The sequence below is a fragment of the Candoia aspera genome, chromosome 1, assembly GCF_035149785.1.
Source record: "Candoia aspera isolate rCanAsp1 chromosome 1, rCanAsp1.hap2, whole genome shotgun sequence".
In the NCBI taxonomy this organism is placed as follows: Eukaryota; Metazoa; Chordata; class Lepidosauria; order Squamata; family Boidae; genus Candoia; species Candoia aspera.
The window spans coordinates 182,634,816-182,653,972 of NC_086153.1; the positions used below are offsets into that span (position 1 = coordinate 182,634,816).

General features: G+C 40.6%; 1 protein-coding gene across 1 annotated transcript; it reads left to right on the forward strand.

Annotated features, from left to right (window-relative positions):
- Positions 1-5,236: 5,236 nt before the first annotated feature.
- On the forward strand, positions 5,237-18,708 carry NEMP2 (nuclear envelope integral membrane protein 2). The gene is made up of 9 exons (XM_063318064.1): positions 5,237-5,451; positions 6,211-6,326; positions 7,944-8,172; positions 8,292-8,364; positions 9,353-9,446; positions 11,194-11,308; positions 13,433-13,658; positions 16,643-16,819; positions 17,706-18,708. The coding sequence occupies exons 1-9, from the start codon at positions 5,310-5,312 to the stop codon at positions 17,938-17,940; spliced, it is 1,407 nt and encodes a 468-aa protein (XP_063174134.1). The 5' UTR covers positions 5,237-5,309; the 3' UTR covers positions 17,941-18,708.
- Positions 18,709-19,157: the final 449 nt, after the last annotated feature.

Here is a 19,157-nt window from a genome sequence, read left to right on the forward strand (position 1 = left end):
CCATCAAAGTGGTATCATCTGCATATCTGAGATTGTTAATGTTTCTTCCAGAGATTTTAACTCCAGCCTTGGATTCCTCAAGACCAGCTTGTCGCATGATGTGTTCTGCATACAAGTTGAATAGGTAGGGTGAGAGTATACAGCCCTGCCGTACTCCTTTCCCAATCTTAAACCAGTCCGTTGTTCCGTGGTCTGTTCTTACTGTTGCTACTTGGTTGTTATACAGATTCTTCAGGAGGCATACAAGATGACTCGGTATCCCCATACCACTAAGAACTTGCCACAATTTGTTATGGTCCACACAGTCAAAGGCTTTAGAATAGTCAATAAAACAGAAATAGATATTTTTCTGAAACTCCCTGGCTTTTTCCATTATCCAGCGGATATTGGCAATTTGGTCTCTAGTTCCTCTGCCTTTTCTAAACCCAGCCTGTACATCTGGCAATTCTCGCTCCATGAACTGCTGAAGTCTACCTTGCAGGATCTTGAGCATTACCTTACTGGCATGTGAAATGAGTGCCACTGTTCGATAGTTTGAACATTCTTTAGTGTTTCCCTTTTTTGGTATGGGGATATAAGTTGATTTTTTCCAATCTGATGGCCATTCTTGTGTTTTCCAAATTTGCTGGCATATAGCATGCATTACCTTGACAGCATCATCTTGCAAGATTTTGAACAGTTCAGCTGGGATGCCGTCTTCTCCTGCTGCCTTGTTATTAGCAATGCTTCTTAAGGCCCACTCAACCTCACTCTTCAGGATGTCTGGCTCTAGCTCACTGACCACACCGTCAAAGCTATCCCCGATATTCTTATCCTTCCTATACAGGTCTTCTGTATATTCTTGCCACCTTTTCTTGATCTCTTCTTCTTCTGTTAGGTCCTTGCCATCTTTGTTTTTGATCATACCCATTTTTGCCTGGAATTTACCTCCAATGTTTCTAATTTTCTGGAAGAGGTCTCTTGTCCTTCCTATTCTATTGTCTTCTTCCACTTCCGCGCATTGCTTGTTTAAAAATAATTCCTTATCTCTTCTGGCTAACCTCTGGAATTTTGCATTTAATTGGGCATATCTCCCCCTATCGCTGTTGCCTTTTGCTTTCCTTCTTTCTTGGGCTACTTCTAGTGTCTCAGCAGACAGCCATTTTACCTTCTTGGTTTTCTCTTTCTTTGGGATGTATTTTGTTGCCGCCTCTTGAACAATGTTGCAGACTTCTGTCCAGAGTTCTTCTGGGACCCTATCTACTAAGTCCAGTCCCTTAAATCTATTCTTCACCTCCACTGCATATTCCTTAGGAATATTAATGAGCTCATATCTAGCTGATCTGTGGGTCTTCCCTAATCTCTTTAGTCTGATCCTAAATTGTGCAAGAAGTAGTTCATGGTCTGAACTACAGTCAGCTCCAGGCCTAGTTTTTACCGACTGTACAGATGTCCGCCACCTTTGGCTGCAAAGGATGTAATCAATCTGATTTCGGTGTTGTCCATCTGGTGAAGTCCATGTGTAAAGCCGTCTCTTAGGTTGTTGGAAGAGAGTGTTTGTTATGCAGAGTGAATTGTCTTGGCAAAATTCTATTAGCCTATGTCCTGCTTCGTTTTGTTCTCCCAGGCCATACTTACCTGTAATTCGAGGTGTCATTTGACTGCCCACCTTAGCATTCCAGTCTCCTGTGATGAAAATAACATCTCTTTTAGGCGTGTTGTCCAGTAGGTGCTGCAGATCCTCATAGAACCGCTCTACTTCAGCTTCTTCAGCATTTGTGGTTGGGGCGTATATTTGGATCACTGTGATGTTAGATGGCTTGCCCTGAATTCGAATTGAGATCATTCTGTCGTTTTTTGGGTTGTATCCAAGCACTGCTTTAGCCACTTTACTATTAATTATGAAGGCTACTCCATTTCTTCTGTGGTCCTCTTGTCCACAGTAGTAGATCTGGTGGTCATTTGATGTGAAGTGGCCCATTCCAGTCCATTTCAGTTCACTGACGCCCAGAATGTCTATCTTTAATCTTGACATCTCACCAATAACTACATCCAATTTGCCCTGGCTCATAGATCTTACATTCCAGGTTCCAATGGTGTGTTGATCCTTAGAACATCGGATTCGCCGTTCACCACCAGCACCGTCGGCCGCTAACCGTCCTTTCGGCTTTGAGCTAGCTGCGTCATCACGACTGGGGCTAGTTGAGCTCATCCTCTGTTCCTCCCCAGTAGCATTTTGACCATCTTCCGACCTGGGGGTCTCATCTTCCGATGGTATACCGACATATCTCTGGTTGTACTGATCCATTTAGTTTTCACGGCAAGAATACTGGGGTGGGTTGCCATTACCTTCCCCAGGGATCGCATTTAGTCTGACCTCTCTGTCATGACCTTCCCGTCTTGGGTGGCCCTTCACGGTTTAGCTCATGGCATCATTGAGGTGCTCAAGCTCCAGCACCACGACAAGGTAACGATCCTTTGCGGAGATTTAAAAATTTAAAAAGACAATAATAAAAAACAATACAAACTAAACTCAGAAAAGAAAAGAAAAAAGAAAGACAGAATAGAAAATGCAAGAAAAAGAAAGAGCGAGAGAGAAATGAGAAAGGAAAAAAATAAGAAAAAGAGAAAAGAAATATTTAAAGGAGTGACTTCCAATCTTCATCACAAGTGCAAAGTTAGTAACTCTTCACCCCCCCCGTAAGGTTACATGCATCTTCTTCCCATAACCCATCCCTTATCGTCCCTTATCATAGTTGACCTGACAAAATTTGAGAAGTATGTTTCCCAGCCATGTATCTGGGAATACTGAATCAATGCCCAACTTGTCTGCTAATTCTTGAACATCTGAAAGAATTTCCTTGAAATGCTCCTCCTCCTTTTTCTCTGTGGCTGTGAAAGATGCTTAGGGGTCCTGGACGTGATTAAATGCTTTCATAATATCAAGCTGAATAGTCTGCAGAGCTTGAGTCCCAATTCCAACATTTCAGATAGGCTGAAGTTATAAGACAGAAAAAAGAAAGCTTGTGTACTCCAAGCAGATTGCAACTGATATGCATTCTGGTGTGTTTCACTGAGAAACTCTAATGGCCAGTATGCTTAACTGATTAAAAATCTTGTCAAAGTTGTTGAAAAAACTTGGGGGTGCACTTGTATTTTGCAACCTAATGTATTTCACATAGTAATAGCACAGTTGAAATAAGACCTACCTGCTCTTTCAATTAGCTTGCACATCACATTATTTTCCTAGAGCACTCGTCACTTCCTAAGCCATGTAATTTTTTTAGAGTTCAGCCAATTGTACACACTCGTCAATAACTGTATTGGCAATGGAAGTAGCATCCAAGTTAGTGTTATAAAGCCAAGGAGCTCCTCTTGAGTAACTATTTCACAATCAGCTGTATGAGCAAAATTGAGCAAAAGTGACCATTGCTCCTTTCAAGATACATCAACAGTTTTATGAGCACTAACTGAAACGTTGACCATAAAACTGTATCTTCACCAATGGCTTCTTCATGCTGCTTGAGCAGTTCATTTTCCATTTGGAGTGATATATAGCACTAATTGAAGAATTTTCCAAATGTTTCCCTAATATCTCTTCCTTCAGTATGAAACTCATGGAAGTTTTGTACATTTCCAATTGTACTGCTTTTTCTGTGTAAGGCAATGTTGTATGTCATAAAATAGCAGACAATATTGAATATGTTAATGATTTTCATTATTTAGATGTTTCCCAGCACCCACAGACCTTGCCTGTTTTATTCCTGGTGGATATGAATTTAGCTGCACCTGTATGAGGGGTTCTGTGCCAAGCATTTGAAATATGATTCCTTGAACTTTGGATGATGAAGGCAGTTTCCGAAAATGAACAGGCTGTGGGAAAATTGTACAATAGCTACAGATTGCTCCTTTCAAGTGAGTGGAGTTACTAAGCCATGATAAATACTGACTTAACTCTTAATAATGAAAAACAGCCTGGCCCCTTTGAATTTTTCTTGAAATCATACTTTGCTGCAGGTGTGCAGGCATTTTCAGATTATTTCTGATCATCTGTGATATGCATCTGTGAATACACATACAATCTAGTGTCATTAAGTGTTATTAACATTAGACACCATGGCATATGTAGATTCAGCTCTTGGTGTTGAACCTGAATAGGGGCAGCTACTGCTTTCTTCCTCATTTCTTATTGTCTTCTCTGATCTTTCCTCTTTATTTAATTTGCACTTTGTTAAAAGCTTCCCTATATTGATTCCTGGGGAGGGGGGAAGTGTGTGTGTCTGTAGTGGCAGGTACTTAGCTCATATTCCAAACCAACCATCCTTAGCTTGGGTTGATGGGCAGACCAACAGATAGATAGTGGCTGGATATTTTCATTGCTGAACACAAATTCCTGTTGTTTTAATTACTACTTAATATTACTAATAGTTTTATTAATTGACAGTATGAGTACAGATTGGCAACCACTAAAGATCTTCACATAAGGGAGTTTCAATCCTCCAAAGAAAAACAAACTTTATTTCAGTTTTAGATAAACTGGACTGACTCAGTAAAGTACTTTCCAATGCTGGGTCACAAGGAATCTTTACAGCATCACGTGCATAAACCACCCAGAGTCCCTCTTTTGAGGGAGATGGGAGGTGACGAAATTTGAAATATAAATACATAAATGAGTGAAAGTAACAGAAAAGACACAAACGTTTTGCACCTTTCCCACCACTATTTATTTATACCATTTTAATACCACCGATTCCTAAGATTCTGGACAATACAAAATAAACCAACATAAAAGCCATTAAAATCCAATCAGCAACTTCCCAACAAAATCCAATTCATATTAAATGACTTTTTTTCCAAAACATGCGGACATTTAGCTGGCGTGAGAAGTGGCAGTGCAATAAAGAGGGTTATTTCAGACCATCGTGAGACAGGCAGCGGCGGGGATGAGAACCGAGGCCTAAGAACCGAGGAAGGAAGGAGGCATCCACCTTTTCTGAGCTGCAAAGAGACACCGGCGGTGGGTGTCCTTCCGAGCTAGCCCCTGCCTTTCAACATACGCGGCGGCGCTTCCTTCTCCAGCGCGCTCCCTCCCACCTGCACCGCGACCCCGGCTTCTGACTCCAGCGCGCGCCTGATCGGACCGCCTCCTCGCTCCGCGCGGAGCTGGGCAGGTTCTAATTCTCCTCCTCCTCCAGCCCCAACTAGCCGATCCCGATTGCCGGTCCTGGCCGTCCAGGCTTCCTCGCAGCACGCATCGAAGCTCGACTCCCGCGCCTTCCTCCTCGAAGGAGCTGTTTCGTTCAAACAGTTGCCGGCGGCGCGTGGGGAAAATGTCTCCGCGCAGGGATTCACAAGGCTCCCGCCTGTTTGTGCAACTTCGGGGACAGTCTTTGGCAGTTCTCCTACGGCAACTGCTCGCCATAGCGCTAATCCAGGCCGTGAGGGGTGACAAAGCTTTGACTTTATTAGCAGGTAACTGGCTCGAAGATGCCATCTGAAATCAGTTATACTAGCCAGCGGTTGCCATTGGAAACAGCGACTTCTGAGTCCTGCAAGGGCAAGCGGTCAGTTGCCTGTCGGTTCTTTCGGGCTTCTCCCCCTAATAGTCCCTTGCCGCTGTTTCCCCGAAATATTTGGACGGCACCAGTTTGCCAACCCGTTCGCCTGCCTGCCCTTTGGCGCTCCAGACGGGTCAGATGGCAGCGCCTAGCAGCGGAGCCCCTGTCTGTCTTGGTTGTTAGGAAGGCAGAAGGTGTGCTAGGACCGCACACACGTTTGCAAACTAGTGTATGAAATCTCTGGCTCGGATTGCTTAGAGCAGTTTTTCTCAATCCTGGCAACTTTTAAGATGTGTGGACTGGCTGGCTGGGGAATTCTGGGAGTTGAAGTCCACACATCTTAAAGTTGCTAAGGTTGAGAAACACAGGCTTAGAGTAAAGAGGGAGCAAGCAAGAAAGTTATGCCACCAAACTGTTGCAGATGGGACAACAATAGCCCCAGGTATATATGGGGTGTGTTTTCCATAGGAAGAATTGGGGATTGTAGTGGTGGATTGCAGGGCTGATACACCAAATCCATCAAAGCAGGCCACAGGGAAAGGCATAGAAGGCAGGCATATTTCAATGTGACAGCTTGATTTGTTTTGTGACTGCAGTTGTAAATATAAATAGCGGAAAGACAAATTGCATATATCTCATGATGCTGTGATTAACTCTTTTCCTTTCTGTGTAGATGGTAACTGTGAACTGTTGAAGGCAACAAAGATAATGCATAGTTCAGAATCAGCTTGTTTCTGCTATATTCCAAATGGAGCAATACACTTACAAAATACTTGGTCCACTATTCAGGTATAGTCATGCTGTTGATACACTCATAAATAAAGTGACTAAGGTTTTTCTCAGCAAAAAAAGAAAAGAAATACTTATGATGAAAAATTGTATTGAAGGTTTGGGATTATGTGGCAGTATTAAAAAATGTCAAATGGAACGTTGCATAGGAGAACCCTGGAGAGATCAAGACATCTCTCCAGGTGGCATGCCTTCATTTCTGTTGGGTGTTGAAGCTTTTGTGGCATTTCTCAGACACCTCTTTGGTGTGGCCTCCTTTGCAAAGAAACAAACAAAGTCTGTGTGCTACCCAAACCCCACAAAACACCCACAGAGTAGACTTTATGTATACTGAAATAATTATAGGTATTTCTGCAACAAAATCAAGAATACCTCTAATATCTATAATCCAGGATTTTGGAAGAAACAGAGTTGTTTCTGTAAACTTACAGAAACTATAAGCTCCACTCACTGGGCAATTTCCAATGGAAATTTAGGAATCCTTTAAGCAACTCTAATATATAATCTTGACAAAAGTCGCAACTAAACACACAGGTTTGCTTCAGAGTAAATTTGCAGAGGATTGCATTGTATCTACAATAAAAGCCTACATGAATTTTGTGCTCAGTTAGGTCCCAAGGTGTTCTCCAAATACAAATCTCTCAGGGATCCCTAGATGGGCCACAAAGAGGAAAGGTGCCCACAGTTTTGTCAAGTAAGAGAATGACCAATAACTCAGCCTAAGCATATTTGTGCCCATCGGGAAAGCATTAGAGAGCTTTCTATGTAAATACCTTTTGGTCAAATATTGGAAAACATAAATGTCTGTTAACCAAAGGGATTTTTGTTCGATGTTCACTTCTGCCATTGGATTAAAAAGTCAGGTCAATTAAGATTAAGATTAAGAGGTCAGGAGTAAGCAGTTTGGAGCCTCTCAGATATTTGGGACTATAGTTCCATAAATCTTTGCCATGAGGTTGCTTACTTCCTATTGTAAGCAAAAATGGAAACTATTCTTCCTAAATCGAGAATGGCTAATGTATGGCCTTCCAGATCTTGAACTCCAGTTCTCATTGGCTCTTGTCAGCACTGATGCTCGTTAGGATCATAGATGTAGTTCTGGAGAGCTACACTCATCCTTGTTCTAAATAAACCATGTGGCCTTACACAGAATCTGACAGAAGTCCTGGTACTACATGTAGAGTTATTTTTGGGAAAGCAGTCTTAGGACTTTTCAGACAAACATCCAGTATTTGCCTCCTGCTTTTTCTTCCCACTCATATGACTGAGTAAATAAACCAGAATAAATAATTTGTGTTAATTGGAACCTGAGGTCTTAGTTTGTAGCTTACAATCAAGGCAAGTTATCAAGCCAGGAATTATTGATGGCTTGCAGGCTCTGCTTGACTTTGGAGCAACAGATCTGAGTTCCAAGTTCAAATGTGATAAGCTATTTATTTCTAGTTTGTTCACCTACTTGTGCAAATGGCCTGTGTCTGTGTGCCTCAGGATTCCTGACTGAAAGTGTTATGTAAACACAGCCAAACTTTAATGATGGAAGAAGTGCCATTGTTACTTATTTCATAGTTCTTTTTATTGTTTGAATATATAATTATGAATTATTACAATTTTTTTCAGGTGTCAATAAACAGCACCGGAATATTTAAAGTAGTATCTATCCCGGATGAACATGATTGCCAAAATTCAGAATATTTTTTTGATTTTTTGAAGTGCCTGATTAACAATATTTGGCAGCCTAGTGTGTCTAATCAAACTATCATAACAGTGGACCAGTATGTTGGCAAAACATGTTTCAGGATCCAGCCAACAAATAAATTGCTCTACACTGTGAATGTAGAACAAAACAGTGAGTAATATTAAGAGAAATCCATTTATAAAATATTTTTGTATTATTAGAAGGGTGCATATTAAATAAGTACATAAGTGAAACAAGTTTGGATTTCCCATCTTTTTGTTTTGTTCCAGTGTTGGATAGCAAACTCGTTCTTTTATTTGTTGCTGGTGGACTTCTTTTTCATTTTGCCTATAACTTGAGTAGGTAAGTGCTAGCTTTATGGAATCTGTCACTTACATGAACTTGCTAATTTTGAAAATAAAAATGGGCTGCAAGTCTGCAAACTTAAGAAATCACATTGATTTCAGCAAGACCTGAGGCAAGTTACCATGGGTAGAGCCGCCTTTCCTTCCAATCTTTAAAGAGTGTATTTATTCAGACATACTGTCTAAATCAGTGATCAGTAAGTTAATGGAATAAATAAACTAAAGACACATACTGAGGAATAAATTGAGTGACTATAGTGGGGCGGAGTAAACATGCATGGGATGGCACTATAAAACTGCAACGCCATGGCCTCTGGAATGTGTCATCAGGGCTGTAGAAGTTTTAGACCCTTCTCCGAATGGGAAGAGAAACATGTACTTTGAGAAGGGAGATCTGTCTTGGATGTCCTGTCCTGTATCTGTCATGAAAACTTCCATTGCCCTTAACTCTCTGACACTGATTGAAGCAGAAAAGGGTTGAGGGAGTGGTTATTCTCTGGGCATGCCCAGAACCCCAGCCACAGAACAAATTTTGCATGGCTTGGAACACACCCCTATGGATAGGTTTTGCATATACAGCCACTATACAATAAATGAGGTAACATGTATGAAGCCCTTAAAAAAACAATTGGATGGAGTTGGCAATAGCTGGCTTAGCCATGATGTATTTAGCAAACCATGACTGAATTCACCCATCACACTAAGCTATAAACCATGGTATAGAAACCAGAAAGGCTGGATTTACACATCAAGATAACCTAAAACTGAACCAACCACATTATAGCTTAACACAGTGTGTGAATCCAGGCAATATGAGGGCAGGGCATTCTCATGGTATGTTAACTGCAAGATAGAGGGGTTAGTGTTTAAGTAAATGAAGTGGTCTGTAGAATTTAAATAAAGCTGTATCTTTCCTTTTCTGCTTGCTTGAACCTGTTTTCCATGTGCAAAAGATTTACTAGCATTCATGTGTTCTTCCCAAACAGAAGTAATACCTTCTATTATTGTGCTGGGATAGCATTTGGTATTCTCACACCTCTAGTCTTCCTCGTTTTGATGCTTAAAAGGTTTATTCCCAAGGTAGGTTTATGACCATTAATATAAAGTAAGACAGCGAAGTATTTAATGCTTCCTCAGTGTTAATGACAAATTTCGATAAAATAGTTAAGAGCAGAGACATCACACTGACAACAAAGGTCCACATAGTTAAAGCAATGGTGTTCCCCGTAGTAACATATGGCTGCGAGAGCTGGACCATAAGGAAGGTTGAGCGAAGGAAGATCGATGCTTTTGAACTGTGGTGTTGGAGGAAAATTCTGAGAGTGCCTTGGGCTGCAAGAAGATCAAACCAGTCCATACTCCAGGAAATAAAGCCAGACTGCTCACTTGAGGGAATGATATTAAAGGCAAAACTGAAATACTTTGGCCACATAATGAGAAGACAGGACACCCTGGAGAAGATGCTGATGCTAGGGAGAGTGGAAGGCAAAAGGAAGAGGGGCCGACCAAGGGCAAGGCGGATGGATGATATTCTAGAGGTGACAGACCTGTCCCTGGGGGAGCTGGGGGTGTTGATGACCGACAGGAAGCTCTGGTATGGGCTGGTCCATGAAGTCACGAAGAGTCAGAAGCGACTAAACGAATAAACAACAACAACAGTGTTAACTGAGCTTTTAGTTCTGTGGGTGAATCAAAGGCAACTGAAGTGGTCTTATCATGGAATAAATAATTCAGCAGCAAGCCAGTAGTATGATCACTAACTAGTAAAGCAGAAGAATAAAACCTTAACATTACTGCAACTTGAGGTAAATAGTTTTGAATTCAACAATTTCTATAGAGACAGAGTCAACTGGGTATTGTATTTTTGGATAAGATTTCATTGTGGGAGGGACACCCAAAATCATAAGATAGGTAACAGGGTGGGCAAAGCATTACGGTATTTTCTGTCTCTAAAAACAGATTTTTTCAAGGAAACAGGGTTGGATCCAGCTTCTTTTTCTCTACTGGAAGTATTCCTGGAGTAGAGGTCTATTTAGAACATTCTGCTGGTGGAAGGCGATAACTGATCTTTGGCAGTCCTTCTTTCCTCAGGAGCTCCCTGGTGCTACCTCTTCCCATTGTTCGAGAGGTTCCTTGATCCTCCAGAGCAGTTTTTCTGAAGACATAGGGAGCTGCAGTAAAAGGAAGGAATCACTGAAAATTCTTGCTGGATCTAACCCAATAACTCTCATCTTTGACCATAAACCAGAAGGGTTGACTTTGCTTTCCATGTCAGTGAAACACAAATTTCAAGCTCCTAATGGTATAGCAAGAAATAACAGTCCTTAAAATTCTGTATTAAAAATGCCATGTTTTGTTCAGTTTTTTTGCTTGCCTTTGCTCTGTATAAATTTAGACCCTAAGTCATATTTTATGGCCTTCTGTTGCTCTACTACGTTTTTATCAAGCAGCAATATAAGAGCTTCCCATCCATATACTGTATTTGTATGTGTACAAAATCCTCCCCAGTGTCCGTTAGCAGTTCATCAGAGGAAAGGTATGTGCTGTTGTGATGGTGTAGCCTTCCTAATTTTACTTCAAATGTTTGTGCCAATTGTGCTGCAAATGTGTACCCTTGAGGTCAAGGGGTATACTTGGGCTTTTGCTAGAAGACCCTGTTGACTTTTAAATTCCAAAAATGAGATTATCATTAAGCTTTTCTGACTGTGAGCTTCTCAGTTTGGACTTGCTTCAGCTTGGGCGATTTCACTAACCCCAATTTTGTATACCTTTATGGACAAACATGCACCATATTCAAATATCATTCCTCTTTTCTTTTCCTTTCTAGCTAAGTACCTTCTGGATTTTAATGAGTGCGTGCTGGTTCTCTTCTCTGTATATGTTTTATGTTTCAAAAGAAAAACTGAAATGGATGTGGAACAATTCGACATATTATATACTGGGTATGAGAATTAATAACAATATAAGAAACTTCGAAAATGAACACTCCTCTTTTACAGTTACAGCTCTCTTTAGTCCTAAAATGGAAAGCTTGTCAAATAAAGTGCATTGTCACCCAAAGGCTGAAGACTCAGACTAACTATATTCACATTAGACATTCCTATTATAAGTAGCCTTGGATGCATCCCTGATGAATCTTACTTGGTTATATTTGAATGACAGAAAGACTACTCTAGAGAACCTTTGAAAAAGTTACCTTAGGGACTGTCTTTTCCCAGTTATTTCTACTTGTCCAATCTGGATGGGATGGGCGTGCTCCGGGTCCCATCAGCCAAGGAATGTCGGCTGGCAGGGACCAGGAAATGCGCCTTTTCTGCTGTGGTGTTTGCCCTCTGGAACATTCTCCCACCTGATAACCCGACCCTGTTGACTTTCTGGAAGGCCTTGAAGACCTGGCTTTGTGCCCAGGCCTGGGGCCCCAAGTGTGGGAAGGGCTCCATTTCATGGTTATGTTAACACCATGGCTTTTAAGATCTGTCAGCTGTATTTATATTTCTATTTATTTTTTGTTGTTTTATAGTATGATTGTTTTTATTGTTGTTAGCCACCCAGAGTCACTGGTTTGAGATGGGCTGCAATATAAATTGAATGAATGAATGAATAAATAAATAAATAAATAAAAACAGAGATTTTAATTTATTTTTTTTCCCAGAGGCTCCGGGGCACAGCAGCCTTTTATTATTTGGATGTAAAAAAGCTGTCTGTTCCCTGGGTGGGAAAGATGACATTTCAGATGCAGTCCTCCATCTGCAAAATATGCTGTCCAGAGGCTTCAAGCGCTGAGGCATATTACATGTGGGATAATGTGAAGTGATACAAATGCTCTTTACGTTGTGGCTTTTAATACATGACAAATTATCACTCAGTATTTAGTCATTGCTGGTTGTGTTTGTTCATAGCACTAAACCAGGATTTTTTATTATTATTACTATTATTATTATTATTATTTTACCTTAGTGGCCTGGCTGGCTCATAACACTAAGCCATTAGGGGTGGATTCACATACCTATGTGCCAGATTGGCCTTATGCATGAACTAAATAACTGAGTAAGAGATAGGCTTGTTTGACCCCTGCCATGTAGCTGCAATTATGCACACTCCTGCTTTAAAGTCCTCTTTAGCCAATATTATGAGACTTACCTCTCAGTAAATATGCCTAGAGGTTCGTGAATTTATATATTATTCTCTTTTTTACTGGAATCTTGAATCAGAAAGTTAAAAAAAAGTGTGTCCTTGAGTGTTACTTCAAATGATGCTATTGGAAAATGAGCACATTCTACCCTTTTTTTAAAAAGAACTTAATTGATTTTCAGAGTATAGTTAAAATACAAAATAATACAGAATATAGAAAAGATAGAGTACAGAACTAAAGAAAAAAGAAAAACTATAAAAGTGCAGAGTTAGGGAGAAAACAAAGTGACTTCTGACCTCCAATACAGGTATAACTGCATTTACAAATATAATCTCTTATCATTAGTTAAACCTTAGTAACATTATTTCTATCAAATCAAACCATTTAATCAAAACCCAAAATCAAAACTTCATTTTTTTCTAACACAAGCAAATAGTCTAAAAGTGGTTGCCAAATAGCGACAAATCCAGACATGGTATTTTCTCTTACAAACGCTGTTAACTTGGCCATTTGGGCCAACTCCATCAGTTTAATCATCCATTCCTCCACTGTAGGGATTTGTGGATCTTTCCATCTTTGTGCATCTAAACGTCTTGCTGCTGTAATCATGTATAAAAGCAAAGACCCATGTTGTTCACATTCTACCATTTTTTGAAAGTGCTGGGCAAATACATTTCTCGAGTAATTAGCTCACCTGCCCTTCAGATGGGCATGCATGGCATAACCGCAGCTTAAGGATGGAACATAGAAAACAGAAAAACAAAGCAGGAGAGGAAATAATTGGCTCCCAGCTAACTTAAATATCCCTGCCAGAAGTGAATGTTACTATCACAATTTAGCCCCAAGTGAGGGGTTAGTTGCAAGCCTGAAACCAAGTAAATGTATCACTTTTTTATCTGCTGATATTTTCATGGCTTGGTATTTTGTTTTTCAGGGTACATTCTCTCAGTTGGATTAGTCTGTTTTGCTATTTGCAAGAAGCATGGACCACTCGGCAGTGAGCAAAGTATGAACCTCTTGATGTGGGTGTTGCAGCTGAAAGGCTTGATCTTAATTTATTTTGGCATTGCAATCCCACAAGTCGCCTATGCAGTAATAACTGCTTTGCTCTGTACAAAAATCCTGCATTATCCTCTTCAAGCACTCTGCTGTGTTGGCAAGTTAGTAACCTTTCAAGTATTTAATCAGAATGAGATTCTTACCAAAATTAGATGAAGCATCTGTTATTGTACAATGTAGTCTCACATTCCAGGCAACTTTATACTGTCAGTGAAAAACACATTGTTGTGTTGTGTTTTCTCTCTGTAGTGGAGCTTGTGCATGTCAAAATGTCCCAGAAGTTGTTTGTTTCTTCCCCAGTAAGCCGTAAGCTATTCAAAGCAAAGTTACAGCCATCCTCTCAAACTAAGCATTGCACTGTATAGAGAACAACTTGTGCTTGAGGATGTCATTTTTGGCATCAGGCCACTTTTTCTAAAAGTTAATTGTCCTAGTGGATGGCTATGATATTTTTTGACAATTGGCTAATATCACTCTACAAATAAATTGGCTATGTTTGTATGGAATGCAAAGCAGGATTTATGTTAACTATGCTTGGTTAAGGAAGCTAGAATCATTCTTTGAAGATAAGCAAAATTTCCTGCTTTGGTTGCGTCCCATTCCCTCAAGGAAGCACAGGTTGGTCTGAGAAGCAGGGCCTGTTTAGACACCTGCCTTGGGATCTCTGTAGATTGGCAAGAGGCCTAGACAGCAACACAAAAATCAAGGAAAGCACTAGGGTTCTGGGATCAGCCCTAATGATAAAGCATGATTAAAACAAGTCAGAATATGTAACCATGGTTTCTGTTTGCTTTATTACCTGTGATGCATGAAGTGATTCAAGCAGTCTGTAGTTAGACAAAACCCTGGTTTAGCATTATGTGAAACCCAAGCTTCAGTTTTGTCATTCTTGGCATTGCCTTAAAAGCAATGATTCCAGGGAGCTTAAGAATGATCTGAGGCCACATTCACAGCCTTCCTTACAGATCATTAATGCGATTCATCTGCAGATCCCTTTCAGTTTATTGCACATAGAAAAAGATGCAATGAGCTGTGGATAGCCACTCTGTCCTAACCTGTCTACTTAAATCTTAACGTTCTCAGGAATTCATTTCCTTTGCAAAATGCCATGTTGTGCATGGTTGATGCTATTGTATTTGTGTTTTTCTTCTGTTAGTCAAGTATAATATTTTTTTTTAAAAGTTATTTAAAATATTCCCTCTCTTGAGTCTGAAAAGAGCAGAGGACTCTAGAAACATGGTTTGTTGTTGTTTCTGAAATAAGGGCCATTGTCTGGAATATTCTGTGTCATTCTGGAGAATTCTTTGCTTATAATGATAATTATAGGGCTTGTTGCTTCCAGAGAAAGTTACCCAAATGGCGGGTGCTATATTAAGTCCCTGGTATGTCTTTCAGTACGCCTTCATTTTGACAGTGTCCCTGTTACGTCTAAAGTACAGCTGCTTTCACAAGTTTCCAAGATGAGTTGCTTGATTCCAGTTCTGAGGCAGAGGCAGTATCTTTTAAAAATGTTTTAAAGTCTGTATGTCGGCTGTGGCCTTTGCGTTGTTCCAATAGGTGTGTTACCTTCAAATGGGTTGTTTTGCTCTCTGTTGGTAAAATGCTGTATGCAGGTAAAGGAGCAGAAAAATGCAGAAAACATTTTAAAGTGTAGGATTTATTGTTTGAAAGGATTGATTCTTACCCCTGATATCCTATCTCAGTCTTTTCTCTCGCCTCATATGACGTATGTGATGGAGTAACACCACAGTTAGACAGCCTTGCCCAGAATTGATTTCAGTGTGGATAAAAATAAATGAATGAATGTTCTGATTCACATTAAAAATTAACTGCGGTTGCTTCCACTTAGGGCCATTTCCCATGGAATGTAATAGCGAGTCCCAGGTTTGTCTGAAAATGCTTTGCCAAAATGGTTGGATCTCTGCTGGAGGAAGAAAGAGAAAGCTGAGATATTGGCACTAATTCCAGCAGTCTTTGCTGGGCATCTTCTGGATTCAATTTTTCCCCCTTTTAAAAGAAGATACTATGAATGTTACTGTACTTCCTCCCCATACTAGAAGAATCAATTCTGGAAAATAAGTTTGCTGTATTTGCACAGTGTTCAAAGGTTGTACTTCGAATGGAAATCAGGAATACTTTGGCACATGTGTGCGTGTGAGAGAGAGAGAGAGTGTGTATGTCCGTGTTTGGATGGAGAAAAGGTAGTCTGGAAAGCATGCAGCTGTAGTCTTACTCTATATTGTATGTCATTTCAGAAGTGGTAGCATTATTAGGGATTTTTCCGACATGCAGTTGTATTCTAGTATTTGTACTCCTCCTCCTACCCTTCACTTCAGCCCATTTTAGCATCAGCGCTATAGTAGACGCTACATGCAGATAGACTTAATTGTATCATTCTTTCAGATGAAGACATATAGTCAGATGTTCTGCTATATTTGCCAGATAATTCAGTATGTGTCTAAATACAAGTGCCTTCAAGCGGTACAGCTGTTCACCCATTAAATAATACAATGATATAAGGATATCTGTATGTTAGGGCTTTTAGCAACAAACTGAGGAACCTGGGGGGAAAAGGATGATCAAGAGCACTTTCTTTTAGCGTTTTAAATTCTAATCACACTCAGTTATGTTTGGAATCTCATTAAAGGGTCTGCAAAACTGCTTGGATATAAAATTGGCACCTTGTCAAGAACTCAAGTTTGGCTGTGCTTGGAGAAACCCTAAGAAGGAGACCTGATTCCAAGGGGCAGAGTTAGAAAGTCGCTTCTTACCTTTCTCCATTGTGAAGTGTTACAGCACAATCCTCTGTATGTTTGCTCAGAAAGCAGAGTCACTGGAATTTACTCGGGAGCAAACAGCCTAGCTAATAAACTCAAACTGCCTTGACTGTAATTCTTTGGTTATTTTACCTTGGTAGGGATCTTCAGTTCAGAATGCTGTAGTCAAGAGGCAACAGTCTGCCTGCCAGATTCAAGATACTCTTTTAAAAAATGTATTCCACACCCTTTGGGTTTCAGATCCATGCTGCAACATTTGAAGTGCCTTTTCCCCTTTCTCTCTCTCTCTCTCTCTGTGCCTGGTTTAGAAAAGCTTCTCAGTATTTCCACCCAGAAAAATTGGAGACCCGTTATCTGACAGATGATGAATATCGGGAACAAGGAGAAACAGAGACTGTGAAGGCGCTGGAGCAGCTGCGCATGTTCTGTAGGAATCCCACTTTCCCCTCCTGGGTAGCTGTGGTCAGACTGCAGTCCCCACAAAAGTAGGAGCATTTGTTTTCCTTGCAACGTTCTTTTCTGTATCTTAAAGCTTCATTTAGGGTTTTAAATAGCAAAAGCTTATTTTCCATTGGGGGCTGCTCTTCCACAGGAGTCATCTCTGGAGGGCTACATTTTATGCCTTTGTGGGTGAGATCAAAGGAAGGTGGGGCTGGGCCACTGTTTTCCTTCTTGACATCCCTCCCTTTTCCCACCACTTTTTCTTTCTTCTTATATAAAACCTGCAAAGGGTGGCCATAACAAGTCTTTCAGCGTGGCTTGATGAGGTAGGCAGCATAATGATTAAGAGAATGAGCTATGAGCCCAGTTCAGATTTTTCTTAGTTATGAATTCATTCAGTGGCCTGGGGAAAGCTTACTACTTTCTCGACTTCAGTTCTATATACAGCAGGGGGATGTTAATGCTTATCCTTTTTTTAAAAACAAAATCGTGACCCTAGAGTGCTCGTTGCACGCAAGGACTGAGTTAGATCATCTGCCATTTGGATTTTATTTTTATTTATATTTATTGTCTACTTGTAATTGTATTTTTATATATCGTATTTTTATATATTAATTATATTGTGTATTTATTGTTTTATTGATTACTTTGTTGTAAACCGCCCAGAGTCCCTCTGGTGGAAGGAGATGGGCAGTGACAAATTTGATAAATAAAATATAGTAAAAGAAAGCTCTAGTAGGGCAAGTGACAAATATTAAAGACTAGCAGTTGCTGCTGGCTGTCCACATTTGATTGGCCTCTCAACTAGACCCAGTACTGCTATGAGTGTTATTGACATCAGGAATGCTGGCAATTTGGGGGAGACTCTCATTGTTTTTTGTATATTGCTTTCTTCTGCTTGGTGATCCCTCCTCTTCCTCCTTTCTCCAGGTTTGCAAATTTTGTTCTAGGATTTCCTCATGTATCTGCTGAAGAAACGGCAGCCCATGAGACACAGTATGGCATCGGAGGAGCCCTCCTAGAGGAACAGCTTTTCCACCCAGAGACTGAGGCAGAACCAGAGCCCCAAACTGCTTCCCCTGAGGTAGAGGAGAGTAACACAGAGGAGAGACTGAGGCTGTTACAACCAAATGTCCTGCACTTCCACAGCAGAGAGTTTCTTTGAACTGCTGCCCAGGCCAGCAGAAATCATGTAACAATATGCTGCTCTTTAAACTGTAGAGGGCAGTCAAGACTTTTTGAAGGACTTACAGTGACTTCATTGGCTTCCAGGAAGCAGTTCAGTTTGCAAACCCATGACTAGGGTTATGTAAGGAGAGAATCCAAGATACCTGATTTAGCCAACAGCTCTACTTAGAGCAACAATTTGTTTAAAGATTGAAGAGGCAGCTTGTGGAGAGAAGGGCCGAGGAATTCCCTTCAGTTGCTCTGCCAATTTACAAGGCTCACTTTATAGCAGTATCTTTTATTTGCCTGATCATGAGTTTCTGAGTTTGCACATTAAACCATGGTGTGCTTAGCTGTCATTTGCTGAGTTCATGCAACAAGTTAAGCCATAATCTTTGGTTTGCACAATGGCATGTGGAACCCAACCCAACCACATTACTTGGGACAATCCAGTATAGATAACTGGCGTTGGGAGAATGAGCTGAGAAGTTGAAGCCACTTGTGATTAACCACTTTATGCTAATGATTTCTCTCCAGTAAGTGGGATAAGCTGAAGTTATTTTATGGAGTCCTTGGTGCTCTCTGAGCTTGGTTGTTTGCTTGCAGACGTTTCATTACCTGACTAGGTAACTTCATCAGTGCTAGTAAGTGTGGGGTTTGCTCCATTTAGCTACAGGAGCTTGCCCTGCCAGTGTTGGTGGGGGTGTGGTTTTCTCCTTGGTAGTTCCTTGATTAGGGTATTGTTTTCTACTCAAACAGACTCCCCCCCACCTGAAATAGTAAGCACATAAATTAAGAGAAGGCTTAGAAGCACAAATCTGCAAGGAAAGGCAGTTGAGAGTTGCTTTGGCTCCCAACCAGCTGGTTTAGGATGGAGGCCTGAAGCTTAGTTCTCGTTTAGTTTGGAAGAAGCTTAATTTTGGGGGAGGCAACAGGCCACGAAAGGAATTGTATAACCATAGGTTACCGGGACTCTGATATTCCTTGTATCACATCCTGACTCCTTTGGATTAGGTAGGCATGCTATGATTTCTATAGCAGTTCAGGATTTGGGATGTAGAATCTTAGTCTCTAGTCCTAAAAGAATTCACCTGAATGTGTGTGTACTTAACATGATCTTAGAAACATGGAGAGGGAACCGAGGAGATCCTGTTCTTTAGTACACTTCATAATTAGTCTAGCTTGCAAGCCTCCATGAAGTTTGCTGTATATAAT

Excerpts from the sequence above, each read along its gene's own strand:
- NEMP2 (XM_063318064.1), top strand. The coding sequence starts at position 5,310 with ATGTCTCCGCGCAGGGATTCACAAGGCTCCCGCCTGTTTGTGCAACTT. Across the intron at positions 6,327-7,943 it reads ATACTTGGTCCACTATTCAG|GTGTCAATAAACAGCACCGG; the intron begins GTATAGTCATGC and ends AATTTTTTTCAG. Across the intron at positions 11,309-13,432 it reads TTCGACATATTATATACTGG|GGTACATTCTCTCAGTTGGA; the intron begins GTATGAGAATTA and ends TTTGTTTTTCAG.